This window comes from Manis pentadactyla, chromosome 4 (assembly GCF_030020395.1).
Source record: "Manis pentadactyla isolate mManPen7 chromosome 4, mManPen7.hap1, whole genome shotgun sequence".
Classification (NCBI taxonomy): Eukaryota; Metazoa; Chordata; class Mammalia; order Pholidota; family Manidae; genus Manis; species Manis pentadactyla.
The window spans coordinates 8046839-8070732 of NC_080022.1; the positions used below are offsets into that span (position 1 = coordinate 8046839).

At 46.2% G+C, this 23894-nt stretch overlaps 1 protein-coding gene and 1 long non-coding RNA gene across 11 annotated transcripts; both read right to left on the reverse strand.

Moving 5' to 3' along the window:
* Nucleotides 1-1152: 1152 nt before the first annotated feature.
* On the reverse strand, nt 1153-23894 carry MASP2 (MBL associated serine protease 2). 10 transcript variants are annotated; one of them, XM_036925190.2, is made up of 11 exons: nt 23674-23893; nt 23352-23580; nt 23039-23216; nt 22221-22352; nt 20119-20315; nt 19898-20045; nt 16031-16149; nt 5520-5598; nt 3753-3887; nt 3185-3259; nt 1153-1955 (listed from the first exon to the last, which is right to left on the reverse strand). In XM_036925190.2, the coding sequence occupies exons 1-11, from the start codon at nt 23676-23678 to the stop codon at nt 1192-1194; spliced, it is 2061 nt and encodes a 686-aa protein (XP_036781085.2). In that variant the 5' UTR covers nt 23679-23893; the 3' UTR covers nt 1153-1191. The 10 variants fall into 10 exon arrangements, 8 of the variants coding, with proteins under 8 accessions (XP_036781085.2, XP_057355697.1, XP_057355698.1 ...); XM_057499714.1 differs by lacking the exon at nt 20119-20315 and having other exon boundaries at nt 19898-20062; nt 23674-23894; XM_057499715.1 differs by lacking the exon at nt 1153-1955 and having other exon boundaries at nt 3134-3259; nt 23674-23892.
* LOC130683304 (uncharacterized) lies at nt 2610-2807 on the reverse strand. The gene is made up of 2 exons (XR_008996893.1): nt 2685-2807; nt 2610-2647 (listed from the first exon to the last, which is right to left on the reverse strand). It is a non-coding gene; the product is annotated as an uncharacterized LOC130683304 (long non-coding RNA).

The window sequence follows — 23894 nt, forward strand, 5'->3', positions numbered from 1 at the left end:
TTGCACTTTGTATGCACAAGAGAAATTAGGCCAAAACTCAATGCAATTTTGCATAAATGGTAATGGTAATAACTGGTTGGAATGAAAAACGTTAAATGTTAGCTATTAAAACTTACTAGGGTTATATTTTTAAGGTTAACTAAAATTATATTTTTAAGATTAAGTCCCAAACTTAAATTTTGAATTTAGGAAAAAAGGTAGAAACTACTTAGTAATTCAGAAGATGTATGTGATAAATAGAGTAATTTGTTATTGCTCTGGAAGAGTAGCTCTTAACTGTGTATTTGAGTTCTGTACTTCACTCAGCTGTTGTGTGATCTGTTACTGTTCAGTTAAGCATGCACCAGTATTTCATGTTCATTGTAATAAGGAAAAAAAAACACAACAGATTGACCTATGATATCACTGCTTCTAGTGTTGTGTTTCATCTTACAGAAATGCCACATTTGATTCAGCTGTTATGAATCTGAATATTATTTAGGTTATTTCCAAGTGCTAAGAACATCCTCACGGCTAAATTAAATGCCTAGCATTGGAATTAGTAGGTCAGTGACTGTGCATGCTTTTAAGCCTTTTGAAATATATTGCCAAATTGTCCTTTAGAAAATTTGTTTTCTTAACAATGTTAAATAGTGCTATTCCATGTTCTTTTTGTCTGCCAGTTTGATAAGTGAAAATTGTATCTTACTGTTTGGTGGTACTGGTTTTTAACATGGAAATCAGTCAATACCTAGGCTAAAGTATGGATGTTTCCAGTTTATCCACCAAAAATCCCCTGTGATTCAAGGTTATTCCTGAACCAATACTGCTACAATATATAAAGATCTCTTAGAGATCAATAAGAAAAAGTCCAACAACAGTAGAAATGTAGTTAAAGAACAGAAATGCAAATGGCCAGAACAGAAAGATGCTGGGCTTTTAAAAGCAATTAAAGGCAAATTCACCAGTGTTTCTATTGGATTGGCAAAGGTGACTATCACTATAATGGTTTAGGTTTCCTTGAATCAAAGAACAAGAGGCAAGAAACTGGCAAGCCCAGAAGTGCCTGTAGTGGCAAATCTCACCTGTAGTTTGGTTTTGGTTTTTGGATGGAGCAACAGCTGCCTGTTAATGTTTCTCAAGTCACATTGCTGCGGTGATCTTTCACAGATATTTTTTAAAATAAGGAATCATTTACTGATTGAAAACTAATTAAAAAGTATTCATTATGTTCTTGATCCAGGGAATATAGTTAATGACGTTTGTGTAGACCCCATACTGATCTGCCTCCCCACAGCTAAGGGAACCCCAGGACACTATTCCTCCCACAAACCACCTCTGGGTCTCATTGTCTAGGAACACCAGTGCCCCTCCACTGTCACCTTTACAGCTGTCCTTACCTCCACTTTCTAGGCCAGCACAAAGCATGTTATCAGTTACCCTTCCCTCTGGATAGGGCTTCTTTTCATAAGCAGCGGTGCATTTTTGATGGTCAGCAATTGGTATGTCAACAAACATTAGACTTCTGGCAAGAAAACCCCTTTGGGTTAATCCCCATCCAGATGCAGTCCCAATGTCATTTGTCCTCATGAAGGATTCAGCTTCTTTTCTTGGCAAACAAACAGGCCTGACGTTGCTATTGATTACAACTTTGCTCTTCAATTTAATCAGTGCTATATCGTTATCAAAACCAGCGTTATGAGTGTAGCCTTCATGTATGAAAATGGCCTCCGCCCACGCTTGTGTATAATGAGTTGACAGTCTCTTCAGGGCACCCATTCTAATGTCTAGGGAGGAGGCATCTTCTTTTTGCTCATACACAGCATGGGCAGCCGTTAGGATCCAGTTGTCGTACAAAAGTGCCCCTGCTGCTATCGTTTCACCTAATAACAGGACTTGCCAAGGAAAATCACCAGGCTTTGCATTTTGCCCTCCGTATATACGACCTCTTGTAGTATGGGTTGATACTCCACAAACTGGGGAAAGAAGCAGATAAAGAGCCTTTATAGAAACCGTATTATGTTTTTCTCCAATTACTACCACTCTGGAGTTAATGTATGTTTAATGTAAGCCAAAAATTGTATCACATGAATTGGTTAGGTGTTCACCTATACAAGCAAGTGAGGCTGCCTTAAAACAGCATAGTTCAAAGACTTGATAAAACCTTTATATTTCTTAGCTCCTCAGAAAATGAGGTGAGTGTAAGTTAAATTTTAGAAAGTAATTTGTTTTGCTATGATAATTTGGTCTACATGATTAGAAAAACTAATAGAGCAAACAAATTAAGCTGATGTATTGGGTGATGATGTGGTAGGAATGTAAAGGGAATAACCTTTCCATTGCTTCTGTTTTCCTACGGGGTATTTACCATGTAGTTCTGGCAAAGCAGGAACCAAGGTCACTATGATACAGGATTTGAAAATGTCTTAAAAATTAGAAAAGTTGCAGTTACAGAGGAATCTTCAGAAATTACTATTTCTGGTCTAGTTGATCCATCCAAACACCAAATTTGGCTGTATATTGCTAACTAAACTTAACAGAAAAAATGTTCCATGTTGTGGCAGAATACTTGTATTTTTAGAACTTACAAAATCGTTGTGTCTGCTAAGATAAAAGTTTTTTAAAACTAATTTAAGCCAAGTAACAGGGGTAATGAATATATTATTACCTTTAAGCCAAGTAACGGGTAATGAATATATTATTACCTCTCTGATTTTTTTAATCACTCTACTCAACTGTGTCTTCAGAGCCAATTCTGGTAAGAAAAAAATTTTTTAAGTACTATTAAAAGGCAAATTACATTAATGTTTAAAAACGAGATGGCATTGAAAACAATTGCTTAGGGAAATAATGAAGTTATTAGCTTTGGGTTTTAATAGCATTTTTACAGAGAAGAAAAGTAACTCAGCAGCAGAACTCAAGTTTATAAATGTATAAATGATTCAAGATAATTTTTAAAATCATTTAATTTTTTATGCTTGCTTAGTTGTAAGGTCAAAAATAATCAAGTGACGGATGGAGTCAGCACCTAACAACCTCCATGTAGAAAAGGGGATAATGGGAACACATTCTTTGGAAATAACTTGGTCTAAGCCAAGTGCTGAAGTTACATTTCTGCCTACAGCAGCTAAAACTCTACTTAGTGTTTCCTACTGGGTTCTACTTTCCATCAATTACGAATCTCTTGTATAAATGTATCCATTACCAGGCTCACAGACGGGGAGTGATTTTTCTCCTTTGGAGCTCGTCCAGAATCCATCAGCCTCACACACATATTTACCTGCAAATCATTGGAAAAGCAAAAATGTTTAACTGCATGTATAAGGTGGTTGTCATTTGCTTGAATACCCCCTTGAAAAATGTTGATTCTTGAGCATCATTGGGAAATAGAGGTGTCGGAATAACCATTTTACATGATTTCATAAATAGGAGGTCTCTGCATTACCATGTTTGCTTGCAAAGTGGAAACCTTTTAGATGTGTAACTTGAATATGTATCAAGATCTCAAGTGCTTAATGATAAGGTTTTGACTTGTTAAATTAAACGATTTGGAATATATTCTGTGTTTGTAGTAGTCATTTACTAGGTAAGATCTGTTTTCAGATTCTTGCAAATTGACATTAAAGTCACTTCAGCTGTAATATTTCACTTAGTGGGTGGGAGAAGTGCTTTTTAATCTTTGCCTAGCCTTAGCCAAAACTGTAAAGTTGATTTCAGATCATGAGGGCTTAGGTGCCAGACATCACCCACCCCCACCTTTGAACAGTGCTTACTGTCGTTTGCCCTCATTGTGTAGTAGGTCTCATTACAGCGATACTGAATCACAGCTTTGTAGGTGGTCACTTCGGGACCGGTGATGTACTCCACTTGGCCATTGGGTAGGTCATCAGGAGGGCCACAGTCAACAACTAATAAACATGGCAGAGGCATGAGTCAGTTTGTACTTTCAGTACTAACAGAAAAGGTTAGAGACTGAGGTGCGCTGTGGAACTTGAAGCCATACTTGTTTTCCCCTGTGTGGTGGACATAAATTCATCTCTGAAAATGGAATCACCCCTGGGATTTTGAAGCATCACTTATCTCTGGTCCTCACTAAGCCCTAGAGAAGGAGTGGTCTGATGGCTTTCCTAAGGGAAGGAAATTTGAACCCACTTGAGTTTCCTCAGCTCTCTCACTTGAACACACAGGTCTGGGCAAAGCGGCATCATGGAAGGAAGGGGCACAGCCTGCGCACACCCGCACGTCGTGCAGTAACGGGCCCCGTTTGCAGTTCAGGAAACAATGCAGAGAAGACCGAAGGGCTTAGCTTGTTCTTTTTGTAAATTGGGCCGCTTAGAAGACCTGGCAATTGTAATACCTTGAGTTTGGATTAGGAGTCAACGGTCAGCATACTACTAATGGGAAAGAACTAACCAGTTTTTGATTGCAGCCTGGAAGTCACCGTCCTCCACCCAGGAGACATCCAGAAGCTTAGATTTCTGTGGCTGTTAACAGGTTATATTTAAATAGTTTTCAGCAGTTTCGTAGCTGTGTACCTGGCTCTGTGTCACGTGCTTTGCCTGCGCTAAGTAGATGGGAAAGGTGGCCAAATTGGGGTTCACACTCAAACATTTGGCGCCATACCTTTACTGTTCTCTCAAGTAAAAGAGCTAGTGGGAATGTAAATGTGTGAAATGAAAATAAGTTCCCCTAGAAATTCTTGCATAAAAATATGTAAGAATATATGTACAAGGTGTTAACTATAGTAGTGTATGTAGTAAGTAAAAAACCTGGAAACAAAAAGGATTAAATAAAAGCCTACAACGCCCTGTGATGGAATACTGTGCAGCCATTAGGGAGAACAAGTGGCTCCCTTAATTGGGTGGATGTGGGGAGATAGGCAATACGGAGGGGAAAACGACAGCGCAGATTTAGTATCGTATGTGGTTAAATAGTGAAGTGTGTTAGTATATATAGAAGAGATAAGGTGAAGGAATGAACCCCAAACATAGTTTGAGGATTTGGGCAAGAGAGCCCTTTACTATATACTTTGGAATTTTTATTTTTCCCAGTTAAAATGTATTTTAAAACAAAATTTAAGATACGTGATTCTGAGTATGCAAAGTGGTAACATACAGCATCACATGGGCAGTGTGTATGTTTGCACACCCATCTCTACATACAGTAGCCTATACATGTTCACTCATGTGAAATGTGTGTTAATTGGAGGGATTAGCATCAAGATAGTGAAACTGTCTACACACTCATATGGTAGGATTATGGATATTAAGATACAGCTTTTCCCTATTTCCCATCTCCTACAACTATTTTGCACTTAGAATCTTATGTTTTTAGAGATCACACCTCCCTGAAACACACACTTTCCCTAGTAGCTTGGTTCTGTTTCAACCTCTAAGACTGCACTGGGAGACAGGGAAAGAGGAGCAGATCTGGAATTCAAGCCCTGAGAAATAGGATGATTCGTAAAAGCCCAGAAGAAGCCAGCAAAGCAGCAGCTGCAGAAGCGGTTTCAGGAATCGTGGCCACGAGACCGTCCGTACTGCTGCACTCCGGCGTCGGCTGGTCCCAGGATCCGTCTTTCTGACAGACCGCAGCAAATGATTTCAGGGGCAAAGAACCCTAAAGAGGAATTCAGAAGAAGAGTAACATCATAAAGCCGCTCCCCCGAGCAGTGGTCCCGCGGTACCTCAGTGTTTCCGGCAGCTGAGCCTGCCTGAGCGCGCACACAGCCCATCTCTGCCTGGGAGCGCGTGCACGTCTGCTGCCTGCAGATTGGCGGGGTAAGTCGCCTCTGCTGTCTAGCTCCCCTTTCAAGGTGTACTGGCATTTTAGGAAACAGATGTTATCTGTGCAACAATGAATGACAATATACTTCTTGCTTTCCACTTTAATCCAAGACCATGTCAGATCTCACCAGCTCCTGCTGATGTTCTGTCATTTCTTTATATGAAATGCCAAAGGGGCTCAGAAGTTTAGGGAAGGCCTACATGATGAGACATGGAGCAGATGTGTTCGGATTTTTTCCAGCCTGTGGCTCTTAGCTGGAGGAAAGTTACTGAAAATACTTTCATAAGCTTCACGTATATGTTCCCAAACAGGTTTAATGAAATATTTCTCTAAAATCGAACTTTAAAATGGAAGATGGCTTTGGCAGAAGCTTTATGCTTCAAAGGAAAGCAGGGTAATTTTCTTAAAATCAGAAACTAAACAGGTCTGCAGTCCAAGGAGCTACGGGAAAGAGCCTGGCCAAGAAGTTTGCAAGGTAGGAAACTTTTTGGTTGTGCTCCATCCACAGAACTGGATTGCATAGCTCGCTATCATTTCAGTGTTATTACTTTTTAACCACTGGGATTTGGTGACAATTTTGAAGAACGTAAAGATGTGTTAATCTACCTGTGCCTCTAAAGCAACACACTAAGCATTAAAAAAAAATCCTCCCTCTCCCTTAGCAGAGGTCACTATTTATAACTTTGCAGACATACTATTTCCCAGGGCCGTTTAATTTTTTGCGGGCCCAGGAGCTATTTCATGGGCAGGTCGTCATTGGCCAGGGGGAGGAGCCTGCTTTAATGCAAGGTGATCTCACAGAGCATGTGGAACCAGGACGGCAGACGTGATCACCCTTCTGTTTCAGCCACTTAAGCTGCTATAATGTGTGAACAGTTTTAGAAAAGCAGTCCATTTTGAGCGATTGGATTAAAGATGGCGACGTGAGAGGTGAGATGGAGACCTCCTCCTAAAACCACATATAATACAAAAATATAATTAATACAACTAATTCTGAAAGAGTAAGAGGAAAGAAGGCTATACCTGACTGCATACACCTGGAGAAAAAAGCAGACCTCACAGAACAGGGTAACATACCAAAGCTGTGACCTGGCAGAGCCCAAGCCCTTCCCCTACCCCAGCTCACCAGTGGGAGGAAGAGAAACAGAGCGGAGAAGGAGTGGAAGCCTGGGACTGCTGAACACCCAGCCCTGGAGATCTGCTCTGGGGGCATGAACTTACATTGCATGGTGCTCTGGTGATTTAGTGAGGTTGGAAAGATAAGACAGGCAGAATTCCTGGAGAGACAGAGATTCCAGCTGCTTGTGGAGAACAGGGATTCATATCCGGCTGATCTGGGTTGGCAGTCTGAGAGACTTTCTAAAATCAAGGGGGCTGCCAAAGGGGCAAGGATTGCACAGAGCTTACTGCTCAAGAGAAAGGACAGGTAGACAAAATTGTCCAGGTGCACTCTGCCCAGCAGGTTGGGAGCTTAAACGATCTTCAGGTGCTCCATCCCCCTGGCTGGCTATGCAGCCCCAAGGCCCCCCACCATGATTTGCGGCCTGCTGTGTCTTCCTCCCAGCTAGCCTGCACCTGGCTCAAGCTTGCAAACCAGCAACCCCTGCCCCAGCATCAGGCCAGCCACAGGGAAGCCCCACCTACAGCAGTTACAAACACAAAGCATAGAGGCTTACACCTGTGTGTTCGGCCCACTGGTTCTGGCAGTGGAGACAGGCATAGCAGCCAGGGAGCAGGAAACAGCTCTTTCCTCATCCCAAGCACCAACACCCCTCCCCTGTGACCTCCGACATTGCTGCAGGGGCTGAGCAGCTCCAAAGAGTACAGTTTCTGGGCACTAGAGGGCACCACAGACAAATTATGAAATGTCAAAGGAACCTGGTTCAAAGCAAAATTATGAATATACCTGAGAAAGATTCAAATGAAATCGACCTCATGAATCTTTCTGAAAGAGATTTAAACATAAAAATCATTAACTTGATCATGGAGGTACAGAAAAATATTCAAGAATTCAGGAATGAATTTAGGATGGAGATCCAATCATTGAAGAACACAATGGAGGGTATTAAAAGCAGATTAGATACAGTGGAGCAGACGATAAATGAAATAGAAATTAGGGAAGAGGAATACAAAGAAGCTGAGGCACAGAGAGGAAAAAGGATCTCTAAGAATGAAAGAATACTGAGAACTGTGTGACCAATCCAAACAGAACAATATTCATATTATAGGGGTACCAGAAGAAGAAGAGAGAGAAAAAGAGGTAGAAAGTGTCTTGGAGGAGGTAGTTGCTGAAAACTTCCCCAATCTGGAGAAGGAGATAGTCTCTCAGGCCATGGAGATCCATAGATCTCCCAACACAAGGGACCCAAGGAAGACAACACCAAGACATATAGTAATTAAAATGGCAAAGATCAAGGATAAGGACAGACCATTAAAAGCAGCCAGAGAGAGAAATAAGATCACATACAAAGGAAAGCCCATCAGGCTAACATCAGACTTCTCAGCAGAAACCTTACAGGCCAGAAGGGAGTGGCATGATGTATTTAATGCAATGAAGCAGAAGGGCCTGGAACCAAGAATACTTTATCCGGCAAGACTATCATTTAAATTTGAAGGAGGGATTAAACAATTTCCAGATAAGCAAAAGCTGAGAGAATTTAGCTTGCACAAACTATCTCTACAGTGTATTTTGGAGGGACTGCTATAGATGGAAGTGTTCCTAAGGTTAAATAGCTGTCACCAGAGGTAATAAAAAGGGATAGACAAAGAGTATAGAATATGGGACCTAATATATAAAGAATGAAGGAGGAAGAAAAGGAGGGGGAAAAAAAAGAACCTTTAGATTGTGTTTGTAACAGCAAACTAAGTGATTTCACTTAGACTCTTAGATAGTAAGGAAGTTAACCTTGAACCTTTGGTAACCACGAATCTAAAGCCTGCAGTGGCAATAAATACATACCTATAGATAATCACCCTAAATGTAAATGGACCGAATGCACCAATCAAAAGACATAGAGTCACTAAGTGGATAAAAAAAAACAAGATCCATCTGTATGCTGCCTACAAGAGACTCACTTCAAACCCAAAGACATACACAGACTAAAAGTGAAGGGATGGAAAAAGATATTTCATGCAACTAATAGGGAGAAAAAAGCAGGTGTTGCAGTACTTGTATCAGACAAAATAGACTTTAAAACAAAGAAAGTCACAAGAGACAAAGAAGGACATTACATAATGATAAAGGGGTCAGTACAACAAGAGGATATAACCATTCTAAATATATATGCACCCAACACAGGAGCACCAGCATGTGTGAAACAAATACTAATGGAATTAAAAGGGGAAATAGAATGTAATGCATTCATTCTAGGAGACTTCAATACTCCACTCACTCCAAAGGACAGATCTAATAGACAGAAAATAAGTAAGGAGACAGAGGTATTCAACAACACATTAGAACAGATGGACCTAACAGACATCTACAGAACTCTCCACCCAAAAGCAGCAGGATACACATTCTTTTTAAGTGCACACAGAACATTTTTCAGAATAGACCACATGCTAGGCCACAAAAAGAGCCTCAGTAAATTCAAAAAGAATGAAATTGTATCAACCAACTTCTCAGATCACAACGGTATGAAACTAGAAATAAATTGTACAAAGAAAACAAAAAGGCTCACAAACACATGGAGGCTCATAACATGCTCAAACACAACATGCTCTTAAATAATCAGTGGATCAATGGCCAAATTAAAACAGAGATTAAGCAATATATGGAGACAAATGAAAACAACAGCACAATGCCCCAACTTCTGTGGGACGCAGTGAAGGCAGTTCTAAGAGGAAAGTATATAGCAACGAGGCCTATTTAAAGAAGGAAGAACAATCCCAAATAAATAATCTAAATTCACAATTATTGAAACTGGAAAAAGAAGAACAAATGAAGCCCAAAGTCAGCAGAAGCAGGGACATAATAAAGATCAGAGAAGAAATAAATAAAATTGAGAAGAAAAAAACAATAGAAAAAATTAATGAAACCAAGAACTGGTTCTTTGAGAAAATAAACAAAATAGATAAGCTTCTAGCCAGACTTATTAAGAGAAAAAGAGAATCCACACACATAAACAGAATCAGAAATGAGAAAGGAAAAATCACGACAGACAGCACAGAAATACAAAGAATTATGAGAGAATACTACGAAAAATTATATGCTAACAAACTGGATAACCTAGAAGAAATGGACAACTTTCTAGAAAAATACAACCTTCCAAGACTGACCCAGGAAGAAACATAAAATCTGAAGAGACCAATTACCAGCAATGAACTTGAATCAGTAATCAAAAAACTACCCAAGAAAAAAACACCTGGGCCAGATGGATTTACCTTGGAATTTTATCAGACATACAGAGAAGATATAATACCCATTCTTCTTAAAGTTTTCCAAAAAATAGAAGAAGAGTGAATATTTCCAAACTCATTCTATGAAGCCAGCATCACTCTAATACCAAAAGCAGGCAAAGACACCACAAAAAAAGAAAACTACAGACCAATATTCCTGATGAACATAGATGCAAAAATTCTCAACAAAATATTAGCAAACCGAATTCAAAAATACATCAAGAGGATCATACACCATGATCAAGTGGGATTCATCCCAGGGATGCAAGGATGGTACAACATTCGAAAGTCCATCAACATCATCCACCACATCAACAAAAAGAAGGACAAAAACCACATGATCATTTCCATAGATGCAGAAAAAGCATTTGACAAAGTTCAACATCCATTCATGATAAAAACTCTCACCAAAATGGGTATAGAGGGCAAGTACCTCAACATAATAAGGGCCATATATGACAAACCCACAGCCAACATCATACTTAACAGTGAGAAGCTGAAAGCTTTTCCTCTAAGATCAGGAACAAGACAAGGATGGCCACTCTCCCTGCTTTTATTCAATATAGTACTGGAGGTCCTAGCCACGGCAATCAGATAACACAAAGAAATAAAAGGCATCCAGATTGGCAAGGAAGAAGTCAAACTGTCACTGTTTGCAGATGACATGATATTGTACATAAAAAACCCTAAAGAGTCCACTCCGAAACTACTAGAACTAATATCTGAATTCAGCAATGTTGCAGGATACACAATTAATACACAGAAATCTGTTGCATTCCTATACACTAACGATACACTAGTAGAAAGAGAAATCAGGAAAACAATTCCATTCACAGGTGCATCTAAAAGAATAAAATACCTAGGAATAAACCTAACCAAGAAAGTGAAAGACCTATACCCTGAAGACTACAAGACACTCCTAAGAGAAATTAAAGAGAATGCTAATAAATGGAAATTCATCCCATGCTCTTGGGTAGGAAGAATTAATATTGTTAAAATGGCCATCCTGCCTAAAGCAATCTACAGATTCAATGCAATCCCTATCAAATTACCAAGAGCATTCTTCAACAAACTGGAACAAATAGTTCTAAAATTCATATGGAACCACAAAAGACCCTGAATAACCAAAGCAATCCTGAGAAGGAAGAATAAAGCAGGGGGGATCTCGCTTCCCAACTTCAAGCTCTACTACAAAGCCATAGTAATCAAGACAGTTTGGTACTGGCACAAGAACAGACCCATAGACCAGTGGAACAGAATAGAGAGCCCAGATATTAACCCAAGCATATGTGGTCAATTAATATACGATAAAGGAGCCATGGATATACAACGGGGAAATGACAGCCTCTTCAACAGCTGGTGTTGGCAAAACTGGACAGCTACATGCAAGAAAATGAAACTGGATTACTGTCTAACTCCATACACAAAAGCAAACTTGAAATGGATCAAAGACCTGAATGTAAGTCATGAAACCAAAAAACTCTAAGAAGAAAATATAGGCAAGACTCTCTTGAATATAAACATGAGGAACTTCTTCATGAACATATCTCCCCAGGCAAGGGAAACAAAAGCAAAAATGAACAAGTGGGACTATATCAAAGTAAAAAGCTTCTGTACAGCAAAGGACACCATCAGTAGAACAAAAAGGCATCCTACAGTATGAGAGAATACATTCATAAATGACATATCCAATGAGGGGTTGACATCTAAAATATACCAAGAGCTCATGCACCTCAACAAACAAAAAGCAAATAAGCCAATTAAAAAATGGGCAGAGGAACTGAACAGACAGTTCTCCAAAAAAGAAATACAGATGGCCAACAGACACATGAAAAGATGCTCCACATCACTAACTATCAGAGAAATGCAAATTAAAACTACAATGAGGTATCACCTCACACCAGTAAGGATGGCTGCCATCCAAAAGACAGAGAACAACAAATGTTGGCGAGGCTGTGGAGAAAGGGGAACCCTCCTACACTGCTGGTGGGAATGTAAGTTAGTTCAACCATTGTGGAAAGCAGTATGGAGGTACATCAAAATGCTCAAAACAGACTTACCATTTGACCCAGGAATTGCACTCCTAGGAATTTACCCTAAGAATGCAGCAATCAAGTATGAGAAAGATCAGTGCACCCCTATGTTTATCGCAGCACTATTTACAATAGCCAAGAATTGGAAGCAACCTAAATGTCCATCGATAGATGAATGGATAAAGAAGATGTGGTACATATACACAATGGAATACTACTCAGCCATAAGAAAAGGGCAAATCCAATCATTTGCAGCAACATGGATGGAGCTGGAGGGTATTATGCTCAGTGAAACAAGCCAAGCAGAGAAAGAGAAATACCAAATGATTTCACTTATCTGTGGAATATAAGAACAAAGGAAAAACTGAAGGAACAAAACAGCAGCAGAATCACAGAACTCAAGAATGGACTAACAGGTACCAAAGGGAAAGGGACTGGGGAGGATGGGTGGGTAGGGAGGGATAAGGGCGGGGAGAAGTAGGGGGGTATTAAGATTAGCATGCATGGGCGGGTAGGAGAAAAGGGAGGGCTGTACAACACAGAGAAGGCAAGTAGTGATTCTACAACATTTTGCTATGCTGATGGACAGTGACTGTAAAGGGGTTTATAGGGGAGACCTGGTATAGGGGAGAGCCTAGTAAACATAATATTCGTCATGTAAGTGTAGATTAGTGATACCAAAAACAAAACAAAACAAAACAAAACAAAAAAAAAGGGCAGTTCCTGTGTGGTAACCTCCAATGAGTTCTACACAAGGGTATAAAGGGCATATAAAAGTGTAGGCAAAGGGTCTGTTTGCGTTTATACAGAAGATCAAAGCCTAATTGGGCTACCCCGAAAATGAACTAAGATACGATATGAAAGAGAACTTCCAACATCAGCACTCTCGGGAAGACTCATGCCAGAAGATGATCATCAAAAAACCCCAACAAAGATCCACGCACTGCTACAGCTGTAGATGCACTCATCCCACCAGTTCCTGGACTTGCCATGGGAATGAGGAAGGAGATATCTAAGCTGGCCTGTGCATACAGTAAAACAACAAATTTGACTGGATCTATACTGTTGGAACTCAACCAAGAATTTGGAGAAGTGCAAATTGTAGCGCTCCAAACTCTTACAACTACAGACTATTTACTGTTAAAAGAACATATGGCATGTGAACAGTCCCCAGGAATGGATTGTTTTAATTTGTCTGATTTCTCTCAGACTGTTCAAGTTCAGTTGGACAATATCCACCACATCATAGATAAGTTTTCACAAATGCCTAAGGTGCCTAACTGGTTTTCTTGGTTTCACTGGAGATGGCTGGTAATTACAGATATGCTTTGGTTATGTAACTATACTCCTATTATGTTAATGTGTGTGCGCAATTTAAGTAGTAGCTTAAAACCTATCCATGCTGAAGTTACTCTACAAGAAGATATGTCAAAGAAATAATCAATCTTCCCATGTTTTCTTCCGCCTGCTACTTCTATAGCTTTTCTTCTTACTTCCTAATTACAACCCTTAAATAGAACTCGTGCCTCATATCAAATTTACCGAGTATCATAATTCTTCCAAGTGGTAAAGACACCTCAAGACAAATGCTGGGCATAGAAGCCACAGGGCATAAATATGCAAAGAAGTAAAAAGCTAACCTTTTCAAACAATAAGGCTTCTCTCTCACTTACCAACTTAACATTTCCCTGTATGGCCCCGGAAGATGACTGGTTAGCCAGAGATGGGTAAGATTCCTCAAGGGAGGAACAACCTAAGACAGGCACAGTCGCAGGGGGCCATCAGGTGAGTAAATGGGGAGCAGCAGAGGTGAGGCTTAGAACCTCACCCCCCCTGTTCTGAGAGAAATCTTCTGCATACGTGGATGTTTATTGCCCTGGTCTAGCTTGGATTAACACATAGTCTACAGGCACACACCTGATCATCTACATTTGCTCTCTTACAACACTAAACTCTGTTTTCTACCTTTATCTCATATCTACCTACCACTTCAGCATTTTATTAAAAATAATAATAATAAAGAGAGAAATGTGGTATCCACATGTAAATCAAGTTTAAAAATCAAATGAATATTCATATTTGAACTGTTTATAGTTCATAATGCATGAACAAAACCGAAAGCTTCTGTGATGACTGCCCTTGTAATGTTCACCATGTAACTTATTCACTATGTAAGAATTTGTTCTCCATGTAAGAACTTGTTTGTTATGCCTCAGAAGATTGGAGACTGACGAAAATTAGGCTTGGGGTGGATTAATGATTGTGCATTGAGCATTGACCCCCCTATACTGAATTTTATTGTTGTTAACAACCATTTGATCAATAAATATGAGAGATGCCCTCACAAAAAAAAAAAAAAAAAAAAAGGGACAGACTTCCAATGGTAAAATAAATTAGTAACCGGGATGTAATGTATAGCATAAGGAATATAGTCAAGATATTGTAACAGCTTGGTAGGGTGATAGCTGGAACCTAGAATTATGTATATAAATGTTTCATCACTGTGTTGTACACTTGAAACTAATGTAATGTAATACTGTGCGTCAACTACCCTTCAATAAAAAATAATTATCTAAAAAAAAAAAAAAAATGGGCAGGGGAGCTGAACAGACACTTCTCCAAAGAAGAAATTCAGATGGCCAACAGGCACATGAAAAGATGCTCCACATCGCTGGTCATCAGAGAAATGCAAATTAAAACCACAATGAGACATCACCTCACACCAGTAAGGATGGCCACCACCCAAAAGACAAACAACAAATGTTGGCGAGGATGTGGAGAAAGGGGAGCCCTCCTACACTGCTGGTGGGAATGTAAATTAGTTCAACCTTTGTGGAAAGCAGTATGGAGGTTCCTCAAAAAACTCAATGTAGAAATACCATTTGACCCAGGAATTCCACTCCTAGGAATTTACCCTAAGAATGCAGCAGCCCAGTTTGAAAAAGACAGATGCACCCCTATGTTTATCTCAGCACTACTTACAATAGCCAAGAAATGGAAGCAACCTAAGTGTCCATCAGTAGATGAATGGATAAAGAAGATGTGATTATATATACACAATGGAAAATTTCTCAGCCATAAGAAGAAAACAAATCCTACCATTTACAACAACATGGATGGAGCTAGAGGGTATTATGCTCAGTGAAATAAGCCAGGTGGAGAGAGACAAGTATCAAATGATTTCCCTCATTTGTGGAGTATAAAAACAAAGAAAAAACTGAAGGAACAAAAACAGCAGCAGACACACAGAACCCAAGAATGGACTAACAGTTACCAAAGGGAATGGGACTGGGGAGAAAGGGTGGGAAGGGAGGGATAAGGGGGAAAAAGGGGCATTATGATTAGCAGACATAATGTAGGGGTGGGGGGCACGGGGAAGGCAGTACAACACAGAGAAGACAAGTAGTGACTCTATAGCATCTTACTATGCTGGTGGACAGTGACTGTAATGGGGGTTGTGCGGGGACTTGGTGATGGGGGGAATCTAGTAACCACAGTGTTGTTCATGTAAGTGTATATCAATGATACAAAAAAATAAAATCCAAAAAAAATAAAATAAAGCTTTCTCCCTAATCAAAAAATAAAAGAAAGAAAAGTAGTCCATTTTAACCACCAGCTTTCCAGAAACTTTTCTACAGCTATTAAAAGGCAGAACTTCTTCGTAGCTATCCTCCTTCCCAGCAAACAACATTCCTTTGATTTTTATTGTTCAGTCATTGGCAAAAGAAACCACTGCGCTGACAACAGCTCTTTTCCCATATTTGCTGATATAAATCTGTGTACGTTAAACTCTATCATGACCATTGTGCAGTACACATGCTGTATTAACTTACTTGCAGAAGCTCGTAGCCAGTCTCGCAGAAGATGGAGAAGCTGTCTTTCAGGACGTAGGTGGCTTGCACAGGTGAGACGTGGCCATTAGGTGGTGCCGTCGGATCAGGGCAAGGCCGAGCTGCAGCGAGGAAACCAGGCTCAGGGGTTTTGATGTGGCCTTCCAGCAGGCAAGTTTGAATTTAGCAATTTGAAGTTCTTGATTTAGAGATGAGACACTTAACATGGAAAGAGAGCTTGCCACAGTAGGGTAGAGTTCTTTAGATTCAAAGCCAAAGGCAAGATAAACTCTCTGTTGCTTATGTGCAATTTAGAATGTGTTGTCTTGCGTGGGCTTCTGCCAAAGCTATGTAAGAGAAAGCCAGGCAGGCAGGAAGGTGTGCAGTCGCCACAAATGGGGTGACTGCTCCATGCCAGGGTCCTGACACACAGCTGAAAACCGAGAGATGATGTGACTTGGAGGGAAAGAGCTAGACTGCATGGGTGGAAATCCCAGCTCGCCAGTCCCAGTGGTTACTTATAACCTCTCTGAGCTTCAGTTTCCTCATCTGAAAGACTGAGACAAGCTGTGGGTTCAGGCAGAGTAGGGTGAGGACCTCCAGAAAAAGAAAAGCAAAGCAGGATATTACAGTTGGAACAATGTAACAATGTGCAAAGAAGCCCCTACCAAAACTCTGTGTTAAGCATTCCGCAAAGTCAGTCACAATAATTCTCTAGGGTAAAGATATCAAACTAAGAATATAGGCACTCTTCAGTGCAATCAGTTAAAGCTCAAAAGGCCAGGAGCAACTTGGCCTGGAATGTTTGAACGTGCCCCAGACAGATATCAGCATAGTCCATGGCTTTGTTGTGTCCAGTAGATCATGACACATTTACCTCAGCCTGCTAAAAGGCCCAGCTTATTTTTAACTGTACCTATACACCGTTTTTCCTTCTCTAACCCTAATCGAGTAATCTGCAACTTGGGCAAAAGATTGATTTGGTAAGCAAGTCCAGTTATAAACAGCCCAAGAAGTTAAGAAATAAGATTCTTAACACACTCTTTAGCAAACAGGCAACAACCCAGCCCACCTTGGGGGCAGGGCGGGCAGTCTACATGCTCCCAGAGGGAAGCTGCTACCCTGAGAAGGAATCAGAGCAGCAAATTTCTTCTGTTACTCATCAAAAATGAGCACTCTGGGACCACTCTGCACCCCTAGCCCTTTACCCCCATTCCTAAAAATCCTCAACCACCTATAAATCCCCTAGACAACAGCACAATCACGGGCTCTCTTGTCCCATCCTTGCAAGAGCCAGAAGCTCTGTCCTCTCACTTTTATCTCTAAATAAAAGCCTCTCCCTGGCTCTCCTACCTTGAGTGTTTGCAAAGTTCATTCTTTGACTCCCTGAGCAAGAACCCCGGCATCAAGATGCTCGATGAGAATGGGGCTGTCGGGAAGCGCCCACGGCAGGGCTTTGCTAAGCACTCGCCAAGAGGGGGCTGCAGGCAGCCCTCACAGCAGCCTGGGCTGGCCACAGAGGCCCGGGGAGACCTGCAGCCCAGAGCCAGGGGGCGCTCAGGAAGCCTGGCGCCTCCCTCCTGAGCATGCTCCGCAGTGCTCAGGACTCCTGGGAGACCACCTTCCACTTTGGCCCCCAAACCCCGTCCTAGTGTCACCCAAGGCTTCAGCCCATCCCCCAGTTACTCCTCTGTATACCAGTCATTTGCTGAGTCCCCTTCTCCCTCCGGCATCTGATCTGTGTCCATGGGTGGCTCTCAGTCCTGTGCAGGCCCCGAAGTCTGCCCTTGGGAACCCAGTTTCCAGGGACAGGTCTGACTCCATAGCCTGCACCCTGAGCCACAGCTTGGAGCCTTGGGTTTTTGCTTTGGAGCTGTTTCTATTTCCTGCCTCTCCAGCTCAGTTACTCTGTTCTTTCAATGACATCTCAAAAGACCCATCAGCTGAGAGTGGTGACAAGGACAGACATGTCCAGAGGTCAGTGCCCTGGGAGGTGGAGGGACTTGAACTTATATCTAAGGAGTGGTGTCAATAGACTGGTGTAGGCACGACTGAGGGTCTGTCAAGAGGAGGAGGATGTGAAAGGGCTTCAGGCCCCAGACAGTGGGGCCAGGGCCAGCAGGGGCCCTTCGGGGAGACAGTGTGTCGGCCCAGCTGCAGACTCCCAGAACTGTAGCCATTGTCCAAACCCTCTGTGATCGGGAGCCCCCCACCTCCGCCTTTCCCTATTCTTCCTCTACAGCTGCACATCCAGAACAGTGGAGCCTCAGGGCTTTTTTGCACAAACCCTTCCCTTCCACTTGGAACACCCTTCCATCTTCCTCCATCACCTACTTATCCTTCAAATCCAATCTCAGGAATTTCCTGTCCCAGGATACTTTCTCTCACACCCAGCCACTTCCTGGGCCAAGCTCTTGCTCTGGCCTCGCTTGGCTGCGCTTGTCACGGGGCTGTGGTCATGCTGCTGTGACCGACTGGACTGGGGACAGAAGCTGGGGCGGGGGACTGTGGCTCCTGCCTTCCCTATTCCCCACACAGGGCTTGTGCCCTTCCATAGGATGGGTGGGCGGGTGGATGGGTGTAGAAGGAAGGAGGGAGGGAGGGAAGGTGAGCAGGATGCACAAAGAGAGGGACGGAGAGGATGGACGGATGGATGGCCGCAAAGAGTGGCCGGACTTGGCACTCCAAATTATGCCTTTTGGCATAAGGATAATTTTGAGCTGATAATTTTGAAAAACAGCAGACACAGGAGAAGCTCAGAAAACAGAGTTGAAGTTACCCTTTTCTAAGGGAAATTTATATTTACAAAGGAAATCTCCATTTGTAAGAGTGTCTTGAGGCGGATGACTAAATCACGTGAAACTCCTCAGTGGAGAAGGCAGGGGTCTTAAACCCGAATGACAAAATGTACTCGTGCCTCCATACTCCTCCTGGTCGCCGTCCTGTAACTGGCCTCCCCTACACCAGTCTCTGGTTTGTCTTTAGCTAAAAATGGTGTTTAAGCCTGAATTCTAAGCCCTCTCTGAGACTGACTGACTTTCCCCTGGGTGCACATGAGCTACACATGTTAATGAACTTGTTTGCTTTTCGCTCATTAATTTACGCTTTGTTCCCAGCCAGGGACTTAGAAGGATAGAGAGAAAATAATTTTTTCTTCCCCTACAGGTGGAAGGAGGGATGGTTGGAGAGGTGGGTGGGTGGAAAAGGGGGAGAGGGAAGGAGGGGTGGCCTCTCCCCTTAGGGGACCACAGTTGTGGACCGCCCCCACTCAAGCCTGGTCTGTCTTCTGATGGAGCTGAGGACACACTACCCCGAAATACGGCGCCTTGGCATGTTTTAATCTGAAGGAGTTTGAGAAAAAAACCAGCAGAAGCAGGAAGGCCGCTCTGACCTCCCTCATGGCCTGTCTCTGCTAAAGCAGCTCAAAAGACCGACAGGGGCAAGGTGCCCTCCGCTGCCAGGTGCCCTCCGCTGCCAGGTGGGAAGAGCAGCCTTACCTCCAGAGGCGAAGGGAGCCCAGAGGAACCTGAACAAACGGGCCTTGCTGCTCCCCAGCTCAGGGCGCTCGCCTCGCACTCCTTACCCTGCCGCTCCTGCAGGGCGCCCGCCCTCACCCACCGACGGCCAGGGGGCTCCTTTCCTTATGAAGGCTCCTGTGCCAAGGGCAACTTACATGAAATACACGCGCCTGCTTCTCTCCTGGTGGGCTCTGGTCGGTTTACCTTTCGGACACAGCCGAGGACGCTGAGAGCTGGGACCTGCTCCCTCTGCTTCCCGGGCCTGGCCGGGGGCCGGGGGGGGGGGGCCCCTCTCCTGTCCTCGCCGCTCCCACAGAGCTTCCTCCCGGCACGCGAGCCCCACCAGCCTCACCTGTGCTGGTGTAGAGGATCTTCCAGCCTGTGTGGTCCCCTGACTGATCGGTGACAAAGGTGACGGTCACTGAATTGCTCTTCGTTTCAATCCTGGGGGGCAACGTCTGCCCACAAAATGGGCCGTGCTCCTCTTTGTCGGTTTGAATCTGAAAGCGGACGGGCCCTGTCACGGCGGGAGCCACGGGAACCAGCATAAGGGGAGGGTCCCTGGGGCCAGACCTTGAGGGAGTCGTAGGGGCACCGGGTTTCAGGGTGCGTCTCCACGTCGAAGGACTCCACGAAGTCCAGGATGACACTGAACCCCTCCTCCAGGAGGATGCTGTAGATGCAACTGGAGAGTTTGGGGTACGGCTGCGGGTATTCAGGGCTGCTGAGCACCCCGGACCGGTCGGTGAAGACCTGGCCTGAACACAGGGCTGGGAAGATGGGGAGGGGACAGGGCGGTGTGAGCCGGGCCCAGGCCCAGGCAGTGCCACTCGGCACCCCTGCAACCCCTCCCTGTAGTCTGGCCCAGGGGTCCTGTGCGTGGCCCGCATCAGGAGCATCCCTAGAAACCAGACACTCCACCCCAGTGACTGGGGGGACAATTTAGTTTCTCTGGCTTCTAGGCTTTAACCGAAACAGAAGCACTTGGGGTTATATTCTCCAGGAGCCCCACCCAGAGAGAGTGGCGACCCTAAACTGCGGCTCCTGGAGGCATCCTCGGCCAGAGGCACAGCCCCCGGAGCGAAGGACTGCGGGCTGTCAGGCTCTGCCAAGGGGAAGGAGGCCCCAGGGGAAAGAAGGGTCTCCCCTTGTTCCCCAGGAGGGGGGCCAAGCAGGTGTGCCTCCTCGGTCTGAGGGCCCCTCACCCACCCCTGACCCCAGCAACCTGGGGCACCCACCTGCACCCGGCCTGGGCCAGTCCAGCCTGCCCTGGGTCTGGGCCCGGCCCTGGGGGAGCAGTTAAGGGCAGTTCAGGACTCGGGAGACCTCCCTCTGACCCCAGGGCCTGGTGTCCTCTTTCTCCACTGGACCAGCTGGTCCTGCCTTTGCAGAGGGAGCGTCTGCCAACCGCATCGCCCCCAGGAGGGGGTCCCCCCACTCCACCCCAAGGGGGAAGATGCAGGAACCTGAGCCAGAAGGCTTTTAGGAAGTTAGGAGCCCAGTACTGCCTGCCCTTCTCCATGTGGCTGCTCCCCAGTGGGGAGAGGGAATCAGCCCTGGATGTGGGGGCCCAGACCACCTCTCCCTGGGCCTCTCTGCTCCCAGTCAGGCTCCCCAAGCCCGGAACACGTGGGGCCTGAGCCGCCCCAGCTCAAGCCCTAGGGCCCCAGTGGGGAGGGGGAGAGCTGCGTGCCCCTGAGCGCGCTCGGCCAGGCCTCTGCCCCCCTTTGGGCCTCAGTGCCCCATCTTCAAAATGGGTTGAGAGAGCAGAGCAAACTCTCTGGCAAAGAAGCCTGTGGCCCTGGGAAAGGGTCGCCCCTGACTGGGACTCACAGCTTCGAGGAGGGCGGAGAGAGACGAGGAGGGGCCGGGGTGCACGCTGTGCCCTCCCTGACCCCTGCCACCCCAGAGACACGCTGCAGCAGGTGGAGGTGAAGCCAGGTTTATTTTAAGTCCACGGGTGGGGTGAAGGGGGCTAACAGGCAGCAGCCATCTCTCTGCCTGACCCGAGGTGAGGCTAGAGGCTCTGCTCTGGAAGAGAGAACAGAGATGGGGAGACACCGACGGGGGAGACAGGGTCAGCGCCGCCCAGGGTTGGGGCTGCCCGCTCCCCGGGCACCAGCTGGTTTCCCATCAGGCACCTGGCAGGAACATGGAGGGGCTTCCAGGCAGTGGAAGCCAAAGGGGACAGCCCGCTGGGGCCCAGAACTGGCGGCTTTGGGCACGGCCTGCCTCGCACTCTGAGGCTTTGTGGAGGGAAGTTTGTGTGAGCCAGACCCGGGTTACCCCACTGCTCCCACCCAGAGCTGCCCAAGGAGGGCAGGGTGGCTGCGTCAGGGTCCCAGAGCCAAAAGGGCCGAGTGCACCTGCGGTGGGGACCTGACACATGAATGAAGTGGATGACCGGAAGCCCCTTGGAGGTGAGGGAGAACGGACCAGAGAGGGGGAAGAATTCAGGAATGCGAATGCATGGATGGGCGGCCAGGACAGGGTGGAGGGTCAAAGACGGGCCAGCGCCCCCGGAAGTGCCCAGTGGGACGGGGCTCTGTGGTCCCTTCCGGATCCCTGGGCACAGCGGCCGTGGCCTTGAGGAGCCGGCTGTTCCCGGGGCCGGGCGGGCGCTGGGCAGGGCGCGGGGTCCTCCGCCCCACCCACTCAGCCGGCAGGGGGCTCACCTGAGCAGGTGCGCTTGTTCCGGTGGAGAACGAAGCCTGCGCGGCAGGAGCAGTAGAAACCGCCCAGGTGGTTGTGGCAGTGGTGGTCACAGGGCGGCGCCTCTCCCGGGGGCACCTGGCACTCATCGATGTCTGGGGGAGGGGTGTGCCCGGCAGGCGGTCAGCAGGGAGGGAGATGGGGCAGCAGCACCGGCCGGGGCCTCAGGAGACCTCCCGGCTCATGGCTGACCTGGGCGGAGCCTCCTTATGCCCTTCACAGGCCTGGGGTCACTGCAACCTTCCCAGAACTAATGACAAGCCAAGTGTCCTGCTCCAGGTCACCCAGCAACTGAAGGCAGTGGGTGGGGCTACCACACAGGCTCCTCTGTCGCAGCCTCCTGAGGAGCACAGAGCGGTCGAGCCACTTGCCTAAGGTCACACAGCTGGTCTCTGCAGGACCAGAATGTGACTCAGAGCCCCCAAGAGGTACAGAGGGCTGAGCTCTGTGTTCTGAGCAACGCTCGGGCTGGCGGAGCTTCGCTTTCCCATCTGCAAATGGGCTCGCCTGCCCTTGCACCGCGAGGGCCCGTGCGGCTGCCCCAGGCTTAGCAGCTGGCACAGAATCCAGGTGGGGGCTCACTCTGAGAGGGGAGGTCCTAGCTCTCACAGGTGTTTGCTTTGAGGATGACGTTGGAGCAAGGTGTGGCCTTCTCTCCTGCTGACTTGGCAGGGACCCAGCCTCAGGGAGCGGGGACAGAGTGGGCCTGGCCTGGGCAGGAGGGAGCTATCCCAGCTGCACATGGGTCGTCTCGGGCCCCCTGGGCCTCCTCTCAGCTCACCCTCTGCTGCGTAGAAGGCCTCGAAGCCCGTGAATGGCTGCTCATTAGAGTAGTCAGAGCGGAAGGTGACTTCCAGGTTGGAGCCCAGCGAGTGGAAGGTGTCGTTGCCGGGCGCCCGCTCCGTGTCTGTGCTCTCGAGCCCGCACAGTGTGGCCAACACCTTGGGTCCCGAGCTCAGCTGTGGGGCAGAGGGGTCATGGGGAGGGAAGCCAAGACCTAAGGCCTGCCCTCCCTCCGAGACCAGACCCTGCTCCCAGGTGTCCCTGTCACCCCAGCCTTCAAGAGCGTCCAGGCCACCCTGCCCTGCCGGCACCTTGACAAAGTCGTACTCGCAGAGGTAGGAGAGCTCCAAGTGGAAGTGGGTGAAGTAGAGGCGCAGGCGGTAGCCAGGGGGAGCAGTCAGGGTCCAGCGCTGCTGCTGGTTGTTGGCATACACCCCGGGGAAGCCGGGAGAGGCCAGGCGCCCGAACACCGGCTCAGGCCACTGAGGGCCTGAGGGTGGGGCTGCTGAGCTCCACAGCAGGCCCAGGAAGATCAGCAGCCTGAAGGCAGGGCAGGGGGCAGGTGAGGGCCGGCCCAAGGCCTGTTCTCACCTCTCACCCTTGCTGGGGAGCCTGTGGGGGGCTTCCACCCACCTCATGGTGCACCCGTCCAGCTGGCCAGGCTCGGTCTGGAGTCCCACAGTGTCTCACCTTTGATCTGTTTGTCCACCGCGTGGCCCTGCCCCAGCCTCCCCGGCCCTGGGATTCTGGGAATCGACCCCATGACTCCTGCTGCCAGGAGTTCCAGGCAGGGAGGACAGGGCACGCCAGGAGCCAGGAGCCGGACCTGATGACAGGCCGCCCTGGGAACACAT